This window comes from Vigna unguiculata, chromosome 4 (assembly GCF_037176805.1).
Source record: "Vigna unguiculata cultivar grain cowpea cultivar isolate G323 ecotype 2 chromosome 4, ASM3717680v1, whole genome shotgun sequence".
NCBI classification, from domain to species: Eukaryota; Viridiplantae; Streptophyta; class Magnoliopsida; order Fabales; family Fabaceae; genus Vigna; species Vigna unguiculata.
In genome coordinates this window covers 2,368,763-2,388,766 of record NC_140795.1, presented here as the reverse complement: position 1 = coordinate 2,388,766, position 20,004 = coordinate 2,368,763, and the positions used below count along the sequence as shown (strand labels likewise).

Sequence of the window (20,004 nt, the reverse complement as noted above, 5' to 3'; positions counted from 1 at the left end):
TATACTATTTATATACTCTTTAAAAAAACATAAGATTTTAGTTAACATGTTAAGATATTTCATTCACAAATACTCATTTTTTGGGAGATCAAATAATGTAAAATATAAGATGTTTGGGGAGACACTAACACATTACACATTGGACACATTTAGTAGCCTTTGAGATAGAAATATCTCATTTCTTGAGGTAATTCCAAAAATGACCATAATTCAATTTTTGGAATGAACACAACATAAAACATAAGTTTTCTTACTAGTGTGACTAGCGATTTGCTCATACCTAAAAGTTCTTAACTTTTTAAGAAAGATATAGCAAGAAATTAATGTCTAACTTAACTAAGGGATATAAAGTATATTAGTATAATAATTCATGGTTAAGACAAATTTAAACGGATACAAAGTTCAATATGCTCAAAGAATAGAAAAACAAAACAAAGAGTTATAAAGAACAAAGTGATTAAAAAATACCTCAGTAATCAAGTTTGAAAAGAGACCCAGAAAGAAGAAATTAAAATAAAAAAAGTGAATAGTTTTATAAGGATTTTCAGTTTCATATGAAAATTAACCATCAAAAAGGAAAGAAACTTGATTAAGAGAAAAATGAGAAATAATTTTTTTTATAAGAATTATAAGGATTTTATAAGATTAAAATACGTTTTAATGATTTATGTTATTGTGAAATGTATATATAACTTTTATATAAGGATTGGAATATTCCATATTCTAACAACTATAAAAAAAACATAAAAATAACAATAGACCCTTAGCCAAGACAAACAAAATAGAAATCCTATTGAGAGAAGGAAACTAAATAAGAATAAATAAATCTAGAGACAATGATGGAACGTTCTAGCGCAGGTCCAATACTATTGGTTTAAACAGTCAATTTAAAAAATTGACACAAGTTGTCAAGTTAAATTTTAGAAAAGAAAAGCCTAACATTTATGATTTTGCAGCATCACCAATCACTGCATTGAGTTTCCCAACACACATCTTTGAATTCACAAGCATGAAAACTGAACAATATTTCATTGGGTGGGACCATTGACGCTCCAACGTGCCTATTTCACACACTCCATGTTTTACAATTTTGCCCTAAAAGAGTCAAATCAGATCTGATAATTGGGTGACATGTTATTTCCTTTTAATATTTTTAGAAAACCTTTAGAGCAAAAAGAAGTATTTCTTCCCCAATTAATTCTAACCAAACATGTCACTGATACAGCCAACAACACAATTCATACTTGTCCAAATACTACAACATTGATCGAGCTAATGATTAAGATCTCAAGAATACAACACTTCTTTCAAAATGGTAAAATATTTTACAGCCCATGGAACAAGGTGTTCACCAGATACACACTGACTTGGATCCACAATAGTACCTTGTCATGCAGAAATTACATATTCTATCAATTCTATTCTAAATCACAACATAACATAAATACCAGTAAATATTTAGACTGAAAACTCAATCTTATTTTAGCTCAAAAAGTCTGGGATCATCTAGCTTAATCTCACACATATTCTTCCCTGAAAACCTTTTTTGTTGCATGTGGTGCTTTATCTCCCCTTCCATAAGAATTTTACACTTATGTGACAGTTTTTCTCCACACAAAACCCCTTTTCTTTCTTTTATTTTCACTTTGTCCGTCTCTTCTTTCTTTTTTTCTTTTGTTTTTTCACTTTAGCAATCTCTATTTCACTCTTGACTTGAAACCAGCTCATCTTTTGTGCTGCTTAAGCATGTGTAACAGGAACAGGAATCCACATTAGAAGTACCAACCCCATCAGTCTCTATTGATGGATGGACCATACCAAGTTTGAATTGAGCAATGAACACAGAAATTTAAGGCTAACAGCTTTAGCCATCAGAAGGTAATGACATGTCATCCCGTTTGGTTCACCTGTGGTATGTGCCATGTGATTTGAAGAACTGATAATCTGGGTGATTCACTTGAAGCTGCCGTAACCAGTTATCTGCATCCTGCAAGAGAGAATTTGCTAGTTGACTCTCTCTAACTCCGTTCTGTGTCCATATAGACCCCTTTAACTTGTAGGAAGCCATTGCAAAAGTTGGTAAGGAAATCTTTGGTACACCATCCACGTCATTTGGATAAACCAAAATTGGACCCTGAGTACTTCCATTTCCTGCAAAATGTGATCAAAAGAAAACTATTGAACATTGAAGGTAAAGTTATAAAACTCTAATTACCTTTACCTTTTTTGCAATAAAGCATTACTTGCATGAAAAAGTTCATAAAATCAATCACCGAGTGAAGTAATCTATTACTAGAATCTTTTTTCAGAGTGGCATGCATCTAACAAATTATTCTTTATCAAAGATGAAAGATGAGCAAATGCACTAATGCAGAACAGTTACACTAAATGCACTGCACTAAATGCACTAATGTAGTTCTTCCCTTTGTTCCTTTTCTTCCTGCTCTCACATTCCTCATAGTCTTAAACTTATTTGATTCCTTGTATGCTTAATGTGTTTACCGTAATATATGTGACTTTTGATTATTACTTATAAATTAGACTTGAATTTTGAAATCTTTAGCATTCATGATCTACATCTAAAATTTTAGACTGGCTGCTATGTGCCAGTGTCTGGGATTGAGAAACTCTTTAGATGCCTATTTCATATTTGATTACCTAAAAAAGAATATTCTGTTTTCATAATTTTAAGTTCTTGAGTGATTGTAAACAGGTAAAGAGGAAATAAGTTTAAAATGAATGATTATAATAATGAGGCCAAATGTTGGCAAATTTTGGCCTTAAAATGCATGACTAAATCTAACAATGACAACTTACATTAGATAGCTGCATTACGATAAGTAAGAACTACAATGCCACAGAAGATTAAACATAGGGTTAAAGTTCCATCATTACCTGTCAAGGGTGTATGCAGTGTATGGTATGTAAGAAAGCAGGCATCTAAATCTTTTAATGTTGGACCAGTGGGTATTCGATATATAGGATACCTGAAAGATGCATAGAAAATGTTAGATAGCAGAAAATGCAGCAATAGCTACTAAAGCAAAAAATCAAGTTGTTCTCACCATGCTACAGACATCCAACTAACTGGCAATAAATCACAACTTCTCAGTGACTTGAGGCTAGGATAGTGCCGTGCAAGATCAAGTATCTGTCCAAATAAAAAAACATATAATATGGACCTTTTAAATTAACAGCAGCCACACATTAATTGAAACCAGTATTAACCTTGTCCGTCAATGGTTCACGACTATAAGGAGGGTCATGATCAAAATACTCAAAAAGAAGATCTTGAGGATTCCCAGTTTCACTGTCATCGCTATAAAATCCCTCTTGCATTCTATTGTGCTTATCATGTACAGATAGCCTGCTCATTTGAATCGAAACGTCACCTTTATAATATTGACCATTTCCTTGCGCTACAAAAAGTTCAGTCCTTTTTCCAAATTCACTGTCACTGCTTCCATCACTACTTGAATCTCTGTAATAATCACCATCGCTGTCTTCACTGGTGTACCTGATGACAAAAGAAATTGAGACATGGTATGGTTACACACAAAGATGAAGCAATGGATTAGCATACTATTAAAATTGCAACAGTAAATTCACATGTACAGAACCACATTGACAACATAGTGGAATCAGTGGCCAGAAATAAAGAAGGAGAATAAAGAAAGAATACAAGTTAAAAAAAGTCTCTCATAATTGAGATGAGAAATTGTTAATACCTTGGCTTAGTATTTGACTTCTTGTCTGATTGACTATATAGCTGAATAGCCGACAAATAAGGAACATAGTACTGGACAACAGACTGTCTTTGATCAAGTACCAGAGGGACTCCTGCTCCATATACACTCCACTCCTTAAACGATTCCCAGAGATCATTCAGGGCAAAGTAAGATTGATACTCTACATCACAAGTCTTCCAACCTCTCATTGTTGTCTACACCCACAACAAAACAAAAGCAAGTCCAGAGTAAGTAAGCTGGCGAAATAAGAGTGAAATTCATCAATCTTATGCCTAAAGCTGGTAAAATATTTCCGCAAGATTTAGCATTCCATCAACTGTAAGTCAGATACGAACAGAAAAACAGACAAAAAAGCATGTGTTTGTTTAGCTGTTAACGTTGAATCATCCAAGATTACATTTATATATATCAGTCAACATGATAATTAGTTCATTCTGACAAATTGATTCTTGGTCCAAAATTGATTTTTTGAACATTTGATTAAAAATCCACACTGAGTTTTACTACTAACTTGCTTTAATAATAAAAACACTCAAACATAATACACTAAGTGCAGATTGTTGTAGTCTCCAAGTCCAGCAAAGTAAATACCATCACTCATAAGATAGCTCAACTGCATAATTGCATAAAGGAAAAGATGCATAATGGACAAGATGAGATCAACCTTAGCTAAATATTGAGCTGGGACTAAAGGAGTTGTGGACTCCAGAAATCGATCAATGTTGCTAGCAGGCTCTACAGAAGATGGTTTGCTCAACAAGTATGAAGACTCATTGGGATTCCCATTCTCAGAAGCAATAAGTTCTCTGTCTGAAATTGAATCAGTACTCTCACTTTCACCACCCTTCTCTCTCTGAACCGGTTTACGCTGATTCTGGTTCTTCCTTGCCTTCACCGGAATGTAAAAGCGATCATCACCGCCACGAACACCTCCAAATTGCAAAGCCGTCCCCAACATTTTCCACCACTCTCAATAAAGTAACTTTTCACAAAAAAATAAAAATAAAAATAAAATGAAGGGAAATATTGGATTATCAAGAAAAGAAGAAGAATACCAGACCCAGACTAAAAGAAAAAACTAGTCTTTTTTAGTTTTTCCAATGAAGGACCAAAAAAACAAAGAAAATTCAAAAGTGGTCAGTACTCTGAGTTTCTTTCTAGACTCTACACATGCACATACATACACACAGAGAGGATCAATACACAGGAACAGTGATTGTTTTCTGGGAGTTTCTCAGCAACCAAACACCAATAAGGAATTAAAAGATAACAATAGTGAAGTTCTGATGAGAATCTGAAGATGACAGAAACCCAGAAGAGAGTTGGCGTGAAGAAAAAGAGGATCAAAGAATGTGCGAAAGTGAAGAGAGGGAAGGTACCTTGATTGATTGGATGAGGGAAAGTAGAATGAATTTGAAGGAATATATGCGTGAAGTAATGAACAGAGACAGAGAGGGGAAGAAAAGTTTCTTCTTGAATCACACTAGAACAGAGAAGAATGGGTGCATAGAAACTTGGTGCCACCATAAGGGAGAATATCATGTGCTGAATTTGGTGGGGTTAGGAGCATGATTATTGTGGAAAATACATATTAATAAAAACACTTTAATAAATATAGGAATTAGTTGAGAAATTGGTAGATATGATATCCTAGTATGCAATTGTTAGCAATTTGGTTTGTATAAACTAAATATGTTACTTTTTCTTCTTCTTTTTTTTTCATTTTTTGACTATTAGTAATTTCTTTCAATTATTTAAAACTCCAATTGTTTCCTCTTAATTTTGAATATTTTTAACTAAGTTTTTATTAAATTTTCTTATTTATTAGACATTTAAAATTTTTGTATTTTTTTAATTAAATTTTTGTTGTTTAATTTTTCATTAATTAAGTAATGTGATTATTATTTTAATCTTTTTTTATTTAATAAAAAAGTGAAAATTTCTAATTCATAAAATAATATTATGGTAGGACTTTTACAAAATAAATAATAGTTATTTTATCTTTAAAAAAAATTAACCAGTTAGAATTCAATTATAAAGTATAAAAGTTTAATAGAAACTAATTGAAATACACAAATTTATAATAGATTTAAAATTAATTAATAGAAAAATCATTTATATTTTTATTCAATTATAAGTTATTGCATGTAGTAAATTATTTGTTATTTAATCAAGAATAAAATAAACACAGATAGATCTAATATTAGAAATTTTATATAATCAATAAATTTGAAATAAGTAACTTATTGTTTAAAATTGTTAATATCTATTAATTTTGCTGTGGGTATGGGTATTTTTATAATTTTTTTTAGTTTTTCAATAATTTTAAAATTTGTATTTTATAAAAAATCAAAAGGGAAAAAAATATAGTAAACTAAGCATTAAATTCACAAGATTAATATTACTTTGTTGAATATATAAATGGTAAAATGTTTGAGATTAAGAAAAAAAAAATGCCAAATGTTTCATTCATGCAATGTGATCAACCAGGATTGAATGCAGTAACAAAATGAATGACATGTGATTGGTTGTAATTATGTTCTATTTTTTAGTGAAATTAATTGGTTTTGAAATCAAATTTGACATAGCACAAATCAAAAGTCTCATTATTTATGACACTTTTGTTATTGTTATACTATGTGTTTTATATTTTGAAATATCATTGTTAAAAGTATATTAGTATTTGATTTGGTATAGTGTTGTTTAAGTAATTTGACTACATTATATAAATTATTCATTTCTTATTCTTTAATATTAAACATAATTTAGAAGAAATGAGTGATTTATTATACTAATTTTTTTCCAAATTAAATATTATAAGTAAATGTTTTATATCAATAAATAACGATAAACGAATTTTAAGAAAGCATCAATGATGAAGATAAATCTAATATATATTATTTTTCAAAGTTGAAAAAACCAATAAAGTTAATTATTTTATTGATATGTATCACGACCGAGAGGACTAACATTTTATAGTATTTTAATATCATTGTTTACAATTTATTTTATCTTTGAAAACTTTTTTATTAAATAAAATACACACTTTAAAATGTGTTAAAAACATATTTTTCCAAAGAATGTATAAGATATTCAATGTCTGTTCTTTTTCAGGCTAAACAGCTTTTTTTATCAAACCTAAAATTATGAGAAAAATACCTTGATGAATATGTTTAAAATGTTAAATAGGCTTTTATCAAACCTATAATCAAGAAAAAAAAATCCCAGTCAAATGAGTTTGTGTCTCCAATGTCCATATACATTTTAAAGCTCATTAAAAATCAAATAATAAATTATTAATCAAATATTAACAAACAAAAAAAAATACACATTTGTGAAATATATTGAAAGAATGAAAAGATTTTGCAAGAACATTTAATGAATAAGGTTTGGTTGGGTTGGTCAGGGAAAAGCAATGCAATTGACACGTGCAGAGGATGAGTAGGTGGGACACGTGCGAGATGTAAGATACGTATTAACCATCCCATCTCTTCATGTCTGCCACTCATTTTGTTGTTTTACATTGTCACTTATTTCAACCACAAACAATTATTCCAAAATCTCTATTTTAAATCATATTTATTATAACTTTAACAAAAAAAATATACTGCTAAATGCACACAAATATGACGATAAAAAATAGTTTTACATGGTTTTCAATATAAATATTACAATAATTAATCTTTCTATAACATTATCACTGACCATGACACTAATTATTCGATAGATAAAACATTGATAAATAATGTTAGTGATAATTATAATATATTAGTGTGTCGATTGTTATACATATAAAATTATTAAATCAGTAACATTATAATGTTATATTGTGAATAAGAGTGATGTCTAAAAAATTTTATCTTTTAACTAAGCAAAGTTTGTCTACTTCCAAATATTAAAACTTATTTACTATCATCATATTTTATATTGAAAGTACAATTGATACTTTAAGTCTTGATTATGCTTGTTAAATCACATTTACATCACTCAATTTTTAACAAGAATGAATCACTCGATCTTTAAAAATAATGAATACAACAACGAGTTTTAAACAAATTAGATGAGGGAGTTTAAAATAGATGATCAATGTATATTTTATTATTTTAAGTTAAAATGTTATGATATTTATAAAATTAATTTATTATCTATTTATATAAACATTTATTTTTGTTTTCTTTCATTTCTTGATAGTACCACCGATAAATACGTTCATCATTTTTTTTAGTTTTAATTTTATAATTTTTGAAGATAACTAAGTTTATATCGAAATTCATCGATCAAAATTTTCTGTCAAAATAAGTTTTTTTTTTTTCTTAAAAAGCTTTTTGAACAAAACGTGAATAAAAATAAATTTATCATACAAGCGAGTGTGACTTTAAGTGACTATTCAATCGATATTTTACTGCTTAAACGATGAAACAAACATATCCTACATAATTTATGTATTTCATTACTAAATGAATTGCATGATTTAATCTAATTGAATTGAAACAATGATTTTCTTAATTGTATTGAGAAAGAAATATTCATAATTAAAAAATATTGATAAATAAGTTGGATTTTTTATTTTAAATACCATTTGAGTGAGTTCGAAATGATAACATTTAGTGTTACGATAAAACATTATTACTCTAAGTGTTCATATAATATTCAAACAAGAAATTTTCTTGTATGAGTTATAATTTATGATTGAAATCAAGAAGATATATATAGAATTTATTATCTCTTCAATAATAAGAGTTTGGGTGTTTAAATACTCTTTTGAATACTAAAATAAGAAAGATGATGGATAATTTTTCTCTCTTTCAAAACAAATATTATCCAAGCGTTATATGATATTCAAGTAATACATTCATTCCTTAAGCATTAGTTAGTTTGAACAAGAAATAATTAATGTTAATTTTTTGTTCACTCTAATTGCTCAAACAGTATTTATAATTTTATAAATATGTTTGTTTATATTAAATAACTATTTTTATACTTAGTTATGTGTTGTATATCTATTTTTATAATAAAATGTAAATATAATAAATGAGTATAATTTGTAATTATTGAAATAGATGAAATAAGAGAAATACCTCGATTGATATTAATGGTTGAAAAAATAATCTTGTTAAAAATAATAACTAATTTGATTTTTCACTAACACAAAAAGTGTCTATAACGTCACCCAGTTAACATCTGCTAGAGAGAACACACAAACGTAAGAAATAACTGGTGACATTTTTTAAATAAAGTGTCAAAAATGATGTATGTCTAGCACTACACCGACGTCACTTAACGTCGGTTTCTACCCACCCCAACGTCAATCCAACTTAATATCGGTCCATAAATTTAACGTCAGGTATATGCAGAATCAACTTTCCGCGCCTTAAATTTCAGATCTGTAATACGCAAACGTTACTGTTCTTTTTTTCCACAAGTTCTCCTCCATATTCCGACGGCCAACGCAACCTCTACAACTGAGTTTTTCATCATAAAATTGGTTGGATTTTGATTTATACACTAATTTAAATATTTTAAATCGATTGAATTTCGTTTTAGTTTCTTTTCACATAATTGGTAAGGCTGATTCTTAGTTAAAGAACAAAGTTTGCATTAAAAAATGTTACTTGAACTAAAATATTGAAGTTATAGACGGTGGAAAAAAACATCTCATAGAGAAATTGATTGAAAGCAGGAAAAGTTAATAGTGTCGATTACGAATTGGTCCACATTGTTTCACTCATGAATATGATATATCATTCCATACACGATGTCTATTCATCGCAATTAAATCAGTTACAACAATGGGTCCTATAAACTGCAAAAGTTAAATAAAAACCCACAATGTCTCAGAGTTCTAAAAATAATAATTCACACAATTTTTTATTTTGTAATAATATATTTAAAAATGAGCTTAAAGATGATTTAAATTAATGCTTTATTACTGAAGGTCGACAGTTTTATTCACAATAATTTAAGTCATTGTATTTCTTTTATTTGATTATTATTTATCATTACTCTCAAAATACCTGACACTACGGACATTTCACACAAGCTTTTTTTATACACTCCTTAAGCAATATTTTTACTTACAAAATAAAACATCCTTGTTTTTTGTGAATTTTCTAAGTTTATTGTTCTTGTTCTTTTTGACAGCTTCGAGGTATTTCTAGTAGCTTCATATATAAATTTAGGATGTTGTAAGCATTGAGCGAAACTGAAAAAGAAATAAGTGGACCCTTGATTTCCATATAAACCTAATCTCTCAATTCAATTGCAGAAGAGAGAGTGACCCACTGCTTTTGAAACACCTTGTACATTGTTTCGTGGATTTTATTAGATATACTTACAATTATTGTCAGAATTTCCATTAAAGCTTCATTTCATCAAATATTTTAATCAAAATACGTTGATATAATATATCAGGTTGATATAATATATTAGGTGGAATTGCATCACATCTTATAAATTAACCTTATTTCTAGTCGATATAGAATTTCTAACACATCTTCTTACGTCGAGGTATCAGATGTATATTTATATCGTGCGTGAGACAAAAAATTAGTGGGTATCCATTAACAGTTCGATATCATATAAAACAAAATATTCAAAAAAAATCGTTAGGATAGACTCTAACTTGACTCTGATACCATGTTAGAAATAAAATTAATTTAAACCTAACTCAATCCCACAAAACTGACTTGTAAGGTGAGAATTGCACCCACTTATATATTATGAATTGATCTTATCTCTCGTGGATGAGACTTTCCAACACAATATTAAAATTTAAGAACTAAGTTTTACATAAGATTTTTGAATTTTAAGAAAAAGTATAAATATATATTTCTACTAACAGTTTAATAAAATTTTAATAGAAATAATGTGGAACAATATCGAAAATCATCATCAATAAATATTATTTTTGTCGGATGTTTAAATTTTTTATCTCCAGCACTCAATTATAAGCAATTTAATTTTTTATTCTTAAAAATAATGTATTCACGTATCTTTCTTGTGACAGGTTGTTTTCTCGGGAACTGTAATGAATTATCTTGATCAAATTAAATTTTTAATTTTCTTAATTATCTTAAAATATTTAAATTTCCTTAATTGAGATTAAGCATTACATATAGGATATTTATAATTCGTAATTAAAGTAATACTACATTTATCAAGTTAATTTTCTGAGATTTTTTAAATAAAAATATTTAATATTTTTATTATCAATATATTTGTCTTTTAAAAAAGAAAACTTAACTTTATATATTTCTGAATCCAATGCAATGCACCAAATAATTGCTGTCTTTATGGACATCATTCAATGACAACCGTTTCCTTTTAAGAAAAAGGTCGCTTGTTTTCTTCACATGTTACATATTTTATTTGAAGAATCATTTAAAATTTTGATTTTAAAATAAATTTAAAGATTTGATAAAATAACAATAACACACAATATATGTTCGCTCAGTATGAAAGAGATTTATTCTACCATAGATTTATAAACTAATATATATATATATATGATACATTTATTACTTTTTACATCACAAATGATTTTCATTTAAAATTGCATATAAATAAAGTTCAATAAAAGCTTAAAACATTAAATATGTACATTGAATTTGATTAGATAATTTTGAATACAGTTTCTTATTAAAGCTGTATGAACAAATTGGTCATGAAACTTCTTAAGCAAACACAACTGATTTTATAAATATTTGTTTAAAATTTGTTATATTGTAAAAGTGGACACTGATTGAAAAGCATATTTTAAATATTAATATCTAGGTTAATTAATTATAAGATCTACAAAATAAATCAATCACTTAAGTCTATTGACTACATTTTTATTCAAAATATTATGATTTATTTATCATTCTAAAGATCCACACACATCAAGTAATTTAAGATTATATACTCTTAACTAATTTAGTACAATTACTTCCAAGATATTATGAAATATCCAAAATATTTGTTAAAAATATCTCATAATATAATAATTCTTTGCATAATATCTTCAAAAAATATTAATTAATTAATTTCAAATAATATAATTTGTAGTTTAGAAAATCAATAAATACATCACTTCACTACACTGGTTACTCACTCAATATTTAATTAGGAGACTCACCTATTTTATATTCTTACGTTAATTATCATTATACAGATAGATTTTTACAGGTAGATATTTTTCTCTAATAATAATTAAAGTTCAACTCAAACTATTAACAATAGCAACCCGACATTAAATAATGAAAATTTGGATTCTTTGTCAAAATTTGATAAGAACAATTTATATATGTACTGTAAGATCTATTAACACTCTTAGTTGGGCAGTCCAAAGATAAACACTTGAAGATTGTCCGATACAGGCGGATTATTCAATGGTTGAAGTTTAAAATTGTAAACTTTGTTGATGTGACAATTTCTTCGAAGTGATTTTAAGGAGTTCAAACCAAACAATCCTGATGACAAGCGACCGAAGACCGCCCGCTATGGCCAGTCAACCCTAGCAATAAGTAATTAAAAATCACATTGAGATCCTTCTTAATGTGAGTGTCGACGAATACTGACCATGATTTGTCATTCTTATTCAACTATTTGGGCATAAAAACATGGTCGATCGGTGTGCGGACGCTCAACAACGTCAATCGGACAAACCAAAAGGTAAAACATGTAAAGTAAAACAGGTCAGTAACAAGTTTAAAAAGCAATTGGACCGTGATTAAGAAAACCCTAATCACATGCCCGTATAAAAAAACTATAAATAGGAGTCCAAAGTAAATTGATAAGGACTTTTACTTCGCATTTATTACCATATTAATTACATACTCCCGAACGAACTTAAACTGACTTAAGCATCGAAACCTAATTGACAAAGTATCTCGATCATCTAGATAATCGAGTGGGATAAAAGGAGAGAAGGCCAAGCCAGAGAAAAGGAGAAATCACAACGATAAAAAGAATCATAAGAAAAGGAAATTAAGTGAGTGTTTTAGATAGATGCTCAATTCCTATGCCCGAAATAATGTATTAATGAGTTATTTTTTCTCCTCAATATGTGAATAAGGCATAGCCCACAAATCTATTTTGATATGATAAAGAAAAGATATGAGTGAGAAAATATACATGGTATGTCTGAACGGAAGCCAAATAATGTGTGGCTGAGAAGAATTAAAATGGTGGGTCCAAGGTTTGAGTGAATGTAGGTTTGTCACAAAAACTGAAGAAAGGACAATTATATAAAGGAGGGGTGAAATTGGAATGAGACATGTCACTATCCTTACTCAGATTATGAAATGGATGGACCCTTATTGGGGTTTGGTTTGGTTTGAGGTTGTTAAACTTTATTGTGTCAAGGCCTTGCTAAGGATATAATCACAACATTTACCATTATACATATGCCACCACATCCCATATTCTCATACACATTCATAATGTTGGTAATTGTTAAACCCTAAGGAGATGATTTATAGTTTTCAAAACTTTATATTTAAATTTTGTTATCACCACCATTTTATATAATGTAATTGTTAAAAATGTAAATGAATAATATTTTTTCTATAGTTATTATTAGGGTTAAATATATTTCTTATCTCTTAATTTTCACTAAAAAATGGAATTAGTCAATTTTTGAAACTTTGGTCCAATTTAATCCTCAACTTTAGAAATGCATGAATTTAGTCATTTTAATCATGAATTTAATCTTTTTAACTAAATTTTGTTAAGTTTTATTTGACGTTTCAAACACGTTTTTCAACTAACATTGAAGCGGAAATGTGTCAAACCGTATAAACAACTCAAATACCATCATGAAACACATTTAAAACGTGAAATAAATTTAATAAAATTTGGTTAAAAGAACTAAATCCACACATTTATAAAATTGAGAGACTAAAATGAATTTTTTTTTAAAGAGACTAATTTCAATTTTTGGACAAAAACATATTTAACTCTTATTATTATTAATAATATTTTTTATAAAAATAAAATCTATTAAATAATGTATGCTTCCACTTATATATTATAATTTAGTTATATATTATAATTGACGTAATACATTAGAAATGAACATCTTGAATGTGAAACAAAGAAAAACTCGATAGCGAATAATACGAGATCAATAAATTCGATTAGTATAAACTTTAATATTAAATTAAGAAAGTCAACAAAGCAAGAGTTTCATCACCAAAATTTTATATTAATTAATTCATAAATTAATTTTCTATCATCGTCTTGGAGATAATTCTATATAAAAAAAAAGTTGAAATTTCCTTTTCCTTTTTCTTCTAAAGAAAGTTGAGATTTTCTTGAAAGAAATATTATCTAAACATGATCCTTCAAGCTTTATCGACAATAATTGGTGTAAAGTGTATTGACAATTCTCACCCCATCTTCATAAAAGACAACAACACCAAATTGCTTATGATAAAATTCAACAAAGGACATCCTAGTTAAGTAAACAAGAAGACAATATATGCCAAAGCTTATTTAAACCTCTTAATTATTAGCATTACAAAATTTGTTTCAAGAATGGTCATGGAGTTGGGATGATTATTTTCTCCTTAAATGCAGATATTAACATAGATATTCCAATATATTACTCGTTTGTATCGTATTTTAACCATTCAACTTGTTTAATATATAGACTAATTGTGTTTCAATAAGAAAAAAATGGATTCTTATAAGGTAATTTCTTTATGCACCCAATATTTTTTGTTTTGCATTCTTATAAATACAAAATTCTCTGTTTTATTTTATTTTTAAAAAGTGATTTTCAATTGTGCAATTCGTCTAGAAGTTTTATTTTTATTTTTTATTTCTGGACTATGTAATTTGAAAACTTTTTTTCCTTCTAAATTGTGTAATACGAAAATATTTTTTTCATGAAAAATACTTTTAGATTACACAATTCAAAAATTATGTTTTTATGAAGTACTTCTATAGATTGTATAATTAAAAAATGTCTTCCAAATTGCACCATCTAAAACATAAATTAAAAGTTTCTTTCTTGTATAAAAGAAAATTCTTTTAGATCATGCAATTAGAAAAAGGTTTCTTTCTTGAATTCATCCTTAACATAACATAGACAATGGTGACAACGACAAGAGACTAGAGATGTCAAAATGGGTTTCAATCCGTGAGCCAACCCGACTCACCACAGGTTCGAGCCGAGTTGTGTTGAGAAAAATTTAACTTTATCAAAAGTGGGTTGAACTCAACCCGGCTCACTTAACCCACGGGTTAAACAGGTTGGCCCACTTAACCCACCAATATTTTTAAATTTTTTTAATAATTATTTACTACTCCTATTATATTTGTTCACAATTTCATATTTTTAAATGCTAGAATGTTGCTTAATTATATTTGAATAGTTTGAATGTTTAATTAATTTGATTGTCAAAGTTATATATGTTGATACTTTAATCTTTAACTATACTCTTTATAGTAAATTATTCAAGTAACCGTCTTATAAACAATTTTTTCTAAATTAGCATGAAAAGAATGTATAGTTTTTTTTATTTACATTTTGTTGAATAGTATGACAAATATTTGAATGTATTGTCATCTCATGGGTTACTTAAAAATTTATTTAAATACTTGAATAGTTAAAAAAAAAATAATTTTTTTAGGTGGGTTGGTGAGCCAACACACTTAACCCATCAACCCGTGGTGGGTTGAGCCAGGTTACAAAATTTCTGACTCACCAGAAAGTGAGCCGGGTTGAATTCACTTATTTTCAACCCGGCTCGTGGTGAGCCAACCCGTGTGAGTCGGGTTGGCTCACTTTGACATGTCTACAAGAGACAACAACAACAAATATGCGACAACTAGAAGGTAGACAATTTGGTCTTTTGAGCATCTCATGGAGTGCATATGGAAACTCTCAGAGTGTAAAAAGAAATGCGGCCCATGTGTAAATACATTTTAAAAAACTAATAAATATAAGACAAGTTTTTTCTTCCGGACCACAGGCTTTTGTTATTTACAGTTTCCAATTTTCTAAGTAATTTTCTTTTCTTTTCTTTCTTTTTTATCGTCAACCAATATCATTACATGAAAAAAAGATAATCAGAACTCTATTTTGATATCCATCTTCACAATTTTCCAAGCCTCATTTGTGCATCTCCCTTATTCTTTGAACTCTAAATTTGCATTCTCATGTTCATTATTCCTTAAACGAATCCTAATTATTTATGCCTCAAAAACCTTTCATAGTTTTTGTTTTTCTTCATAAACTCTACTGTCTAATCTAGCATCATGTGTGCATTATTGAAATTAAAGGAATCATGCTTTTGGAAGAAAGGATGCAAAGGAATTGACAAGGTTTTTCAGAAGAACAAAGGGAATTCTGTATTCTTTGTATTAATGGTGTAAGTAACTACAGTTAAATAACCAAGTAAAGAAAAAGAAAAAAACAGAACAGTGAGAAGAAAACAACATTCCTATATAGTGGGATACATATAATCAATTGTGAAAGTGAAACAATGATCTAAAGTGAATCTCAAAAGCAGGTTTGTTATAAGTTACTGTCTAATTGATAATCACTGGTCTCAGAATCATATAACAATCTGTAGTGTCTATGAATGAAGACTATGTCATCTGGTTGAATCCCCATTTCCCTTTACTTATGCCCTCAAGGGTCTCCAGCACCTGTTTCATGGATGGTCTGAACTCCTTGGGACACTGCACACACTGAAATGCTAACTCTGCCACTGCTGTTATCGTTTCCAAAATGTTATTGTCAGAACCACAAGAAAAGCTTGGATCAACTATCTCGTTTAATTCATTGTTCAAGATTTTTCTCTTTGCAAACTGTGCAAGAGTCTCATTATCTGTGCCTGCAACCAAACTTGGGTGGATAGATGATATGAGTTCAAACAAGACCACTCCAAAACTATACACATCACTCTTGTTACTCACCCTTCCAGATATATAGTAGTCAGGATCTATATAAGCACGAGTTCCCACTGGAATAGTTGTAACATGAGTAACATGATCTGGAAGAGACCGAGAGAATCCAAAATCAGCAACTTTAACCCTAAAATTTTCATCCAAAAGAATGTTACTCCCTTTCACATCACGGTGGATGATACTTGAATCATGAAGAAATACCAATGCAGTTGCAGTTTCAATGGCAATATTCAATCTAGTTTCCCATGGTAGTTTTCCATTTAAAGGGTTATAAAGATGTTTGGAAAGAGTGCCATTGGAGATGTACTCATACACTAGCATGTGCTTCTTGCAATGGCGAGAAGTGCGGCCATAAAGTGAGACCAGATTTTGGTGGTGCAAGAGACCTAAGATGTCAGATTCTTTCATGAATTGCTTAATGGTCTCTTCTGTCTCATTCTCGTCATGGAAACATTTTATTGCAACTTCTAGTCCATCTTTAAGTTTTCCTAGTGCATCAGAATAAAGATAAATCTATTTGAGTTTAATGAATGTGAATCTGGTGTGAAACATTTTTGTAAGCAACAAATAAAGAAAGATATATGCATGATTTTGATAATTATGCACGGTCAGTGTAAAAGGTGTTTACATGGTCAATTAATCAGAAATAACCATGGACACAAATGTTAACATGTTTATTATTGAAGCCAACAAACTTATTATATATGGTGATTTCTGATTAGATGACAATATAAAACTGTTTTACACTGTCTCTGCATAACCTAACTTCTCTATGCACATTTCTTACTGTGAACTATGATTTCAATTATGTGGACTAATTAGCCTCTCACCATAGTATACGCTGCCATATCCTCCCTTACCAAGGCAAGTGCCAAAATTGTTAGTGGCTTCTTCAAGTTCAGCATGGTGGAAGATTTTCAAAGCTGAAATGTATGGATTATAGACGTTAATAAAACCTTTTATCCTCAGTCTGTAAACAAAAAAGGGATATAATATGGTTTTGATATTGCACCTTTAGTTGAGTGAGAGTTTGTTCCATATCTCCCTTGCTTCATTTCATTGAGAATCTCTAGCACCTCTTCCATGTTTGGCCGCGATTCTTGTGGACATTTCATGCAGAGAACGGCAAGCTCAGCTGTAGCAGTCATCAACTGCTTGATGTTAAGGTTTGATTGGAACCCAAGTCTTGGATCAAAGAGCTCCACCAAAGTTTTGTTTTCAATTTTTCTGCTAAAAGGGATACCGAGATTACTCTCCTCGTTGAGAATATGGTATATTGCAAGCTTTGATGACAGGAGCTCACACAACACCACCCCAAAGCTATAAACATCAATTTTCACACTAAGCTGGCCTTTTGTCAAATACTCTGGGTCTATGTAACCACTTGAACCTACTCTGTCACTAGTAACATGGGTGGCGTCAACAGGAACTCCATCTGGAAGTTTGCATGATAAATGAAGGTTACCAAGTTTAGCAGAAAAGTTTAAATCTAGGAGAATATTGCTGGATTTCACATTGCGGTGGATGATGCCGTAATAGTGGAGATATGCCAATGCATTTGCAATATCAATGGCTATATCCAAACGTTTAAGCCAAGGTAGTGTAATGTTTTCATCCTTTACACCTTGAAAATGTGCAGCAAGATTTCCATTGGATAGGTATTCATGCACTATCAGAGGTTCCACATGCTGAGAAGTACATCCATAAATTGACACAATATTTTTGTGAGGTAAGTAACTTAGAAGAACAGTTTCATTGATAAACTTTTGCAATATGTAGCACTTGTCTTTTTCAAAGCGCTGGATTGTAATCTCACGTCCATCCTCAAGTGTTCCTAAAACAATTGATATAGATAATCATAAGAAATGTTTTGAGCAAAATCATGAGATATAGTCCTTTAACTGTTTTTCATGTTAATAAAAAATGAAGTTATACATTGATACTTGTTCCGGTCACAGCAAATTGTCCAAAACCCCTCTATATAGAAGGTTATGGCACAGTCTCTTACCATAGTACTCAGTGATAAAGCCTTTCTTTCTTTCTCCATTTCCAAGATAACGAGATTGATCAAAATTATTTGTGGCTTTTTCAATTTCCTTGTAGGGAAAGATTGGCCACTTCAAATTACTGCGCTTTGGAAATGTGTCAGAAGATGTGCTAGCGAAGCAGCACTGAAAGAGATCACACCTAAATCTCATGAGGTAATAACCAAAAGTTGCAGGGTCGTTGGGATGCTGATGGTGAGTGAGGTAAAAGGTGACTGATCAGAAGTAAAAATTTCTCTGCATGTTAAACTCTATGACGTCTAATTCCTGTTCAAATAAGATCAAAGAAGATGAAAAATGTGAGCATCAACTAAAATAAAAAGGGTTGTTCCTATTAGAAAATCCAATCAAGTTTCAACATTAAATGGAAATATGAAAGTTGAGCATTATATATATAAAGAAGAAAGAAGAAGACCTATAAATATAATTTTTAAGGTTTTGAATAGAAATTAGTGTCAGATCTCTCACATGGGTTTGCTAACAACTCATTGGTGTTAAATTCTCCCAAAATGCTCAACAATAACTTTTCTGCATATGTTCCTTCCTAATATTTCTGGCAGAAACTACACTAATTTTCTGAAGAAGAAAACCGTACTTCAACCAGACAAGACTACTATAAGCAATAAAACATCTTTCTCTCTTTGTTCAACATAGTTGCATAGTGATGACTTGGGTTTAAGATACTTGATCAAGCTATAACAACCTTGTACTAATTGATCCACGTGGTTAGTGATAATACCTGAATTTGAATGGTATCCAAAATTTATTCCTTGTAAACAGTAATAAACAGAAAGAATTACATAAATACGAGTTTTCCTATACATACTATTCTCATGTACAGATGGTTTTTATGCATATCCTTGTGAATATTATATGTAAAACAGAGACTAGGTTTCTTAGTTCTTACCTAGTGTAGAACAAACAATCCCAAGAAAGACAAGGAGCCCCCAACAGTGTTGGAGAATAAATTGTATACCCCTTTCAGAGAATGATCTGCTACTGAGGTACTGACTCAGGTGTAGTGGTTCAGAAAGTCTCAACTTAGCCACTAACAAGTAATCTAGAAAAAGAATTCTCCAACGTAATAAGGTCCTTATTGAATTAGTGTTGTTCTATGAAGTTGAGAACTTTAGGATCAAGAGTAATGGAAAGTGAATTTTTAATTGGTATTGAGGTTCAGTTAAAGATCAACAAAAGGGGGCATCGGAAAGTAATGAACAGAGAAGCTGCAGAAAATGCAAGGAAGGAAACAGGAACTGCAACACAACATTTTCTGGTATCTGAACATGCATTTATTAAGGACGACTTTG

General features: G+C 29.7%; 2 protein-coding genes across 2 annotated transcripts; both read right to left on the bottom strand.

Annotated features, from left to right (window-relative positions):
• Window positions 1-1,279: 1,279 nt before the first annotated feature.
• On the bottom strand, window positions 1,280-5,284 carry LOC114182293 (uncharacterized). The gene is made up of 7 exons (XM_028069136.2): window positions 5,129-5,284; window positions 4,414-4,731; window positions 3,729-3,943; window positions 3,229-3,517; window positions 3,066-3,151; window positions 2,896-2,987; window positions 1,280-2,151 (listed from the first exon to the last, which is right to left on the bottom strand). The coding sequence occupies exons 2-7, from the start codon at window positions 4,705-4,707 to the stop codon at window positions 1,904-1,906; spliced, it is 1,224 nt and encodes a 407-aa protein (XP_027924937.2). The 5' UTR covers window positions 4,708-4,731; window positions 5,129-5,284; the 3' UTR covers window positions 1,280-1,903.
• Window positions 5,285-16,062: 10,778 nt separating this feature from the next.
• LOC114181922 (uncharacterized) lies at window positions 16,063-19,989 on the bottom strand. Its single transcript, XM_028068598.2, has 5 exons — window positions 19,602-19,989; window positions 18,658-18,961; window positions 17,662-18,483; window positions 17,480-17,572; window positions 16,063-17,137 (listed from the first exon to the last, which is right to left on the bottom strand). The coding sequence occupies exons 2-5, from the start codon at window positions 18,845-18,847 to the stop codon at window positions 16,329-16,331; spliced, it is 1,914 nt and encodes a 637-aa protein (XP_027924399.2). The 5' UTR covers window positions 18,848-18,961; window positions 19,602-19,989; the 3' UTR covers window positions 16,063-16,328.
• Window positions 19,990-20,004: the final 15 nt, after the last annotated feature.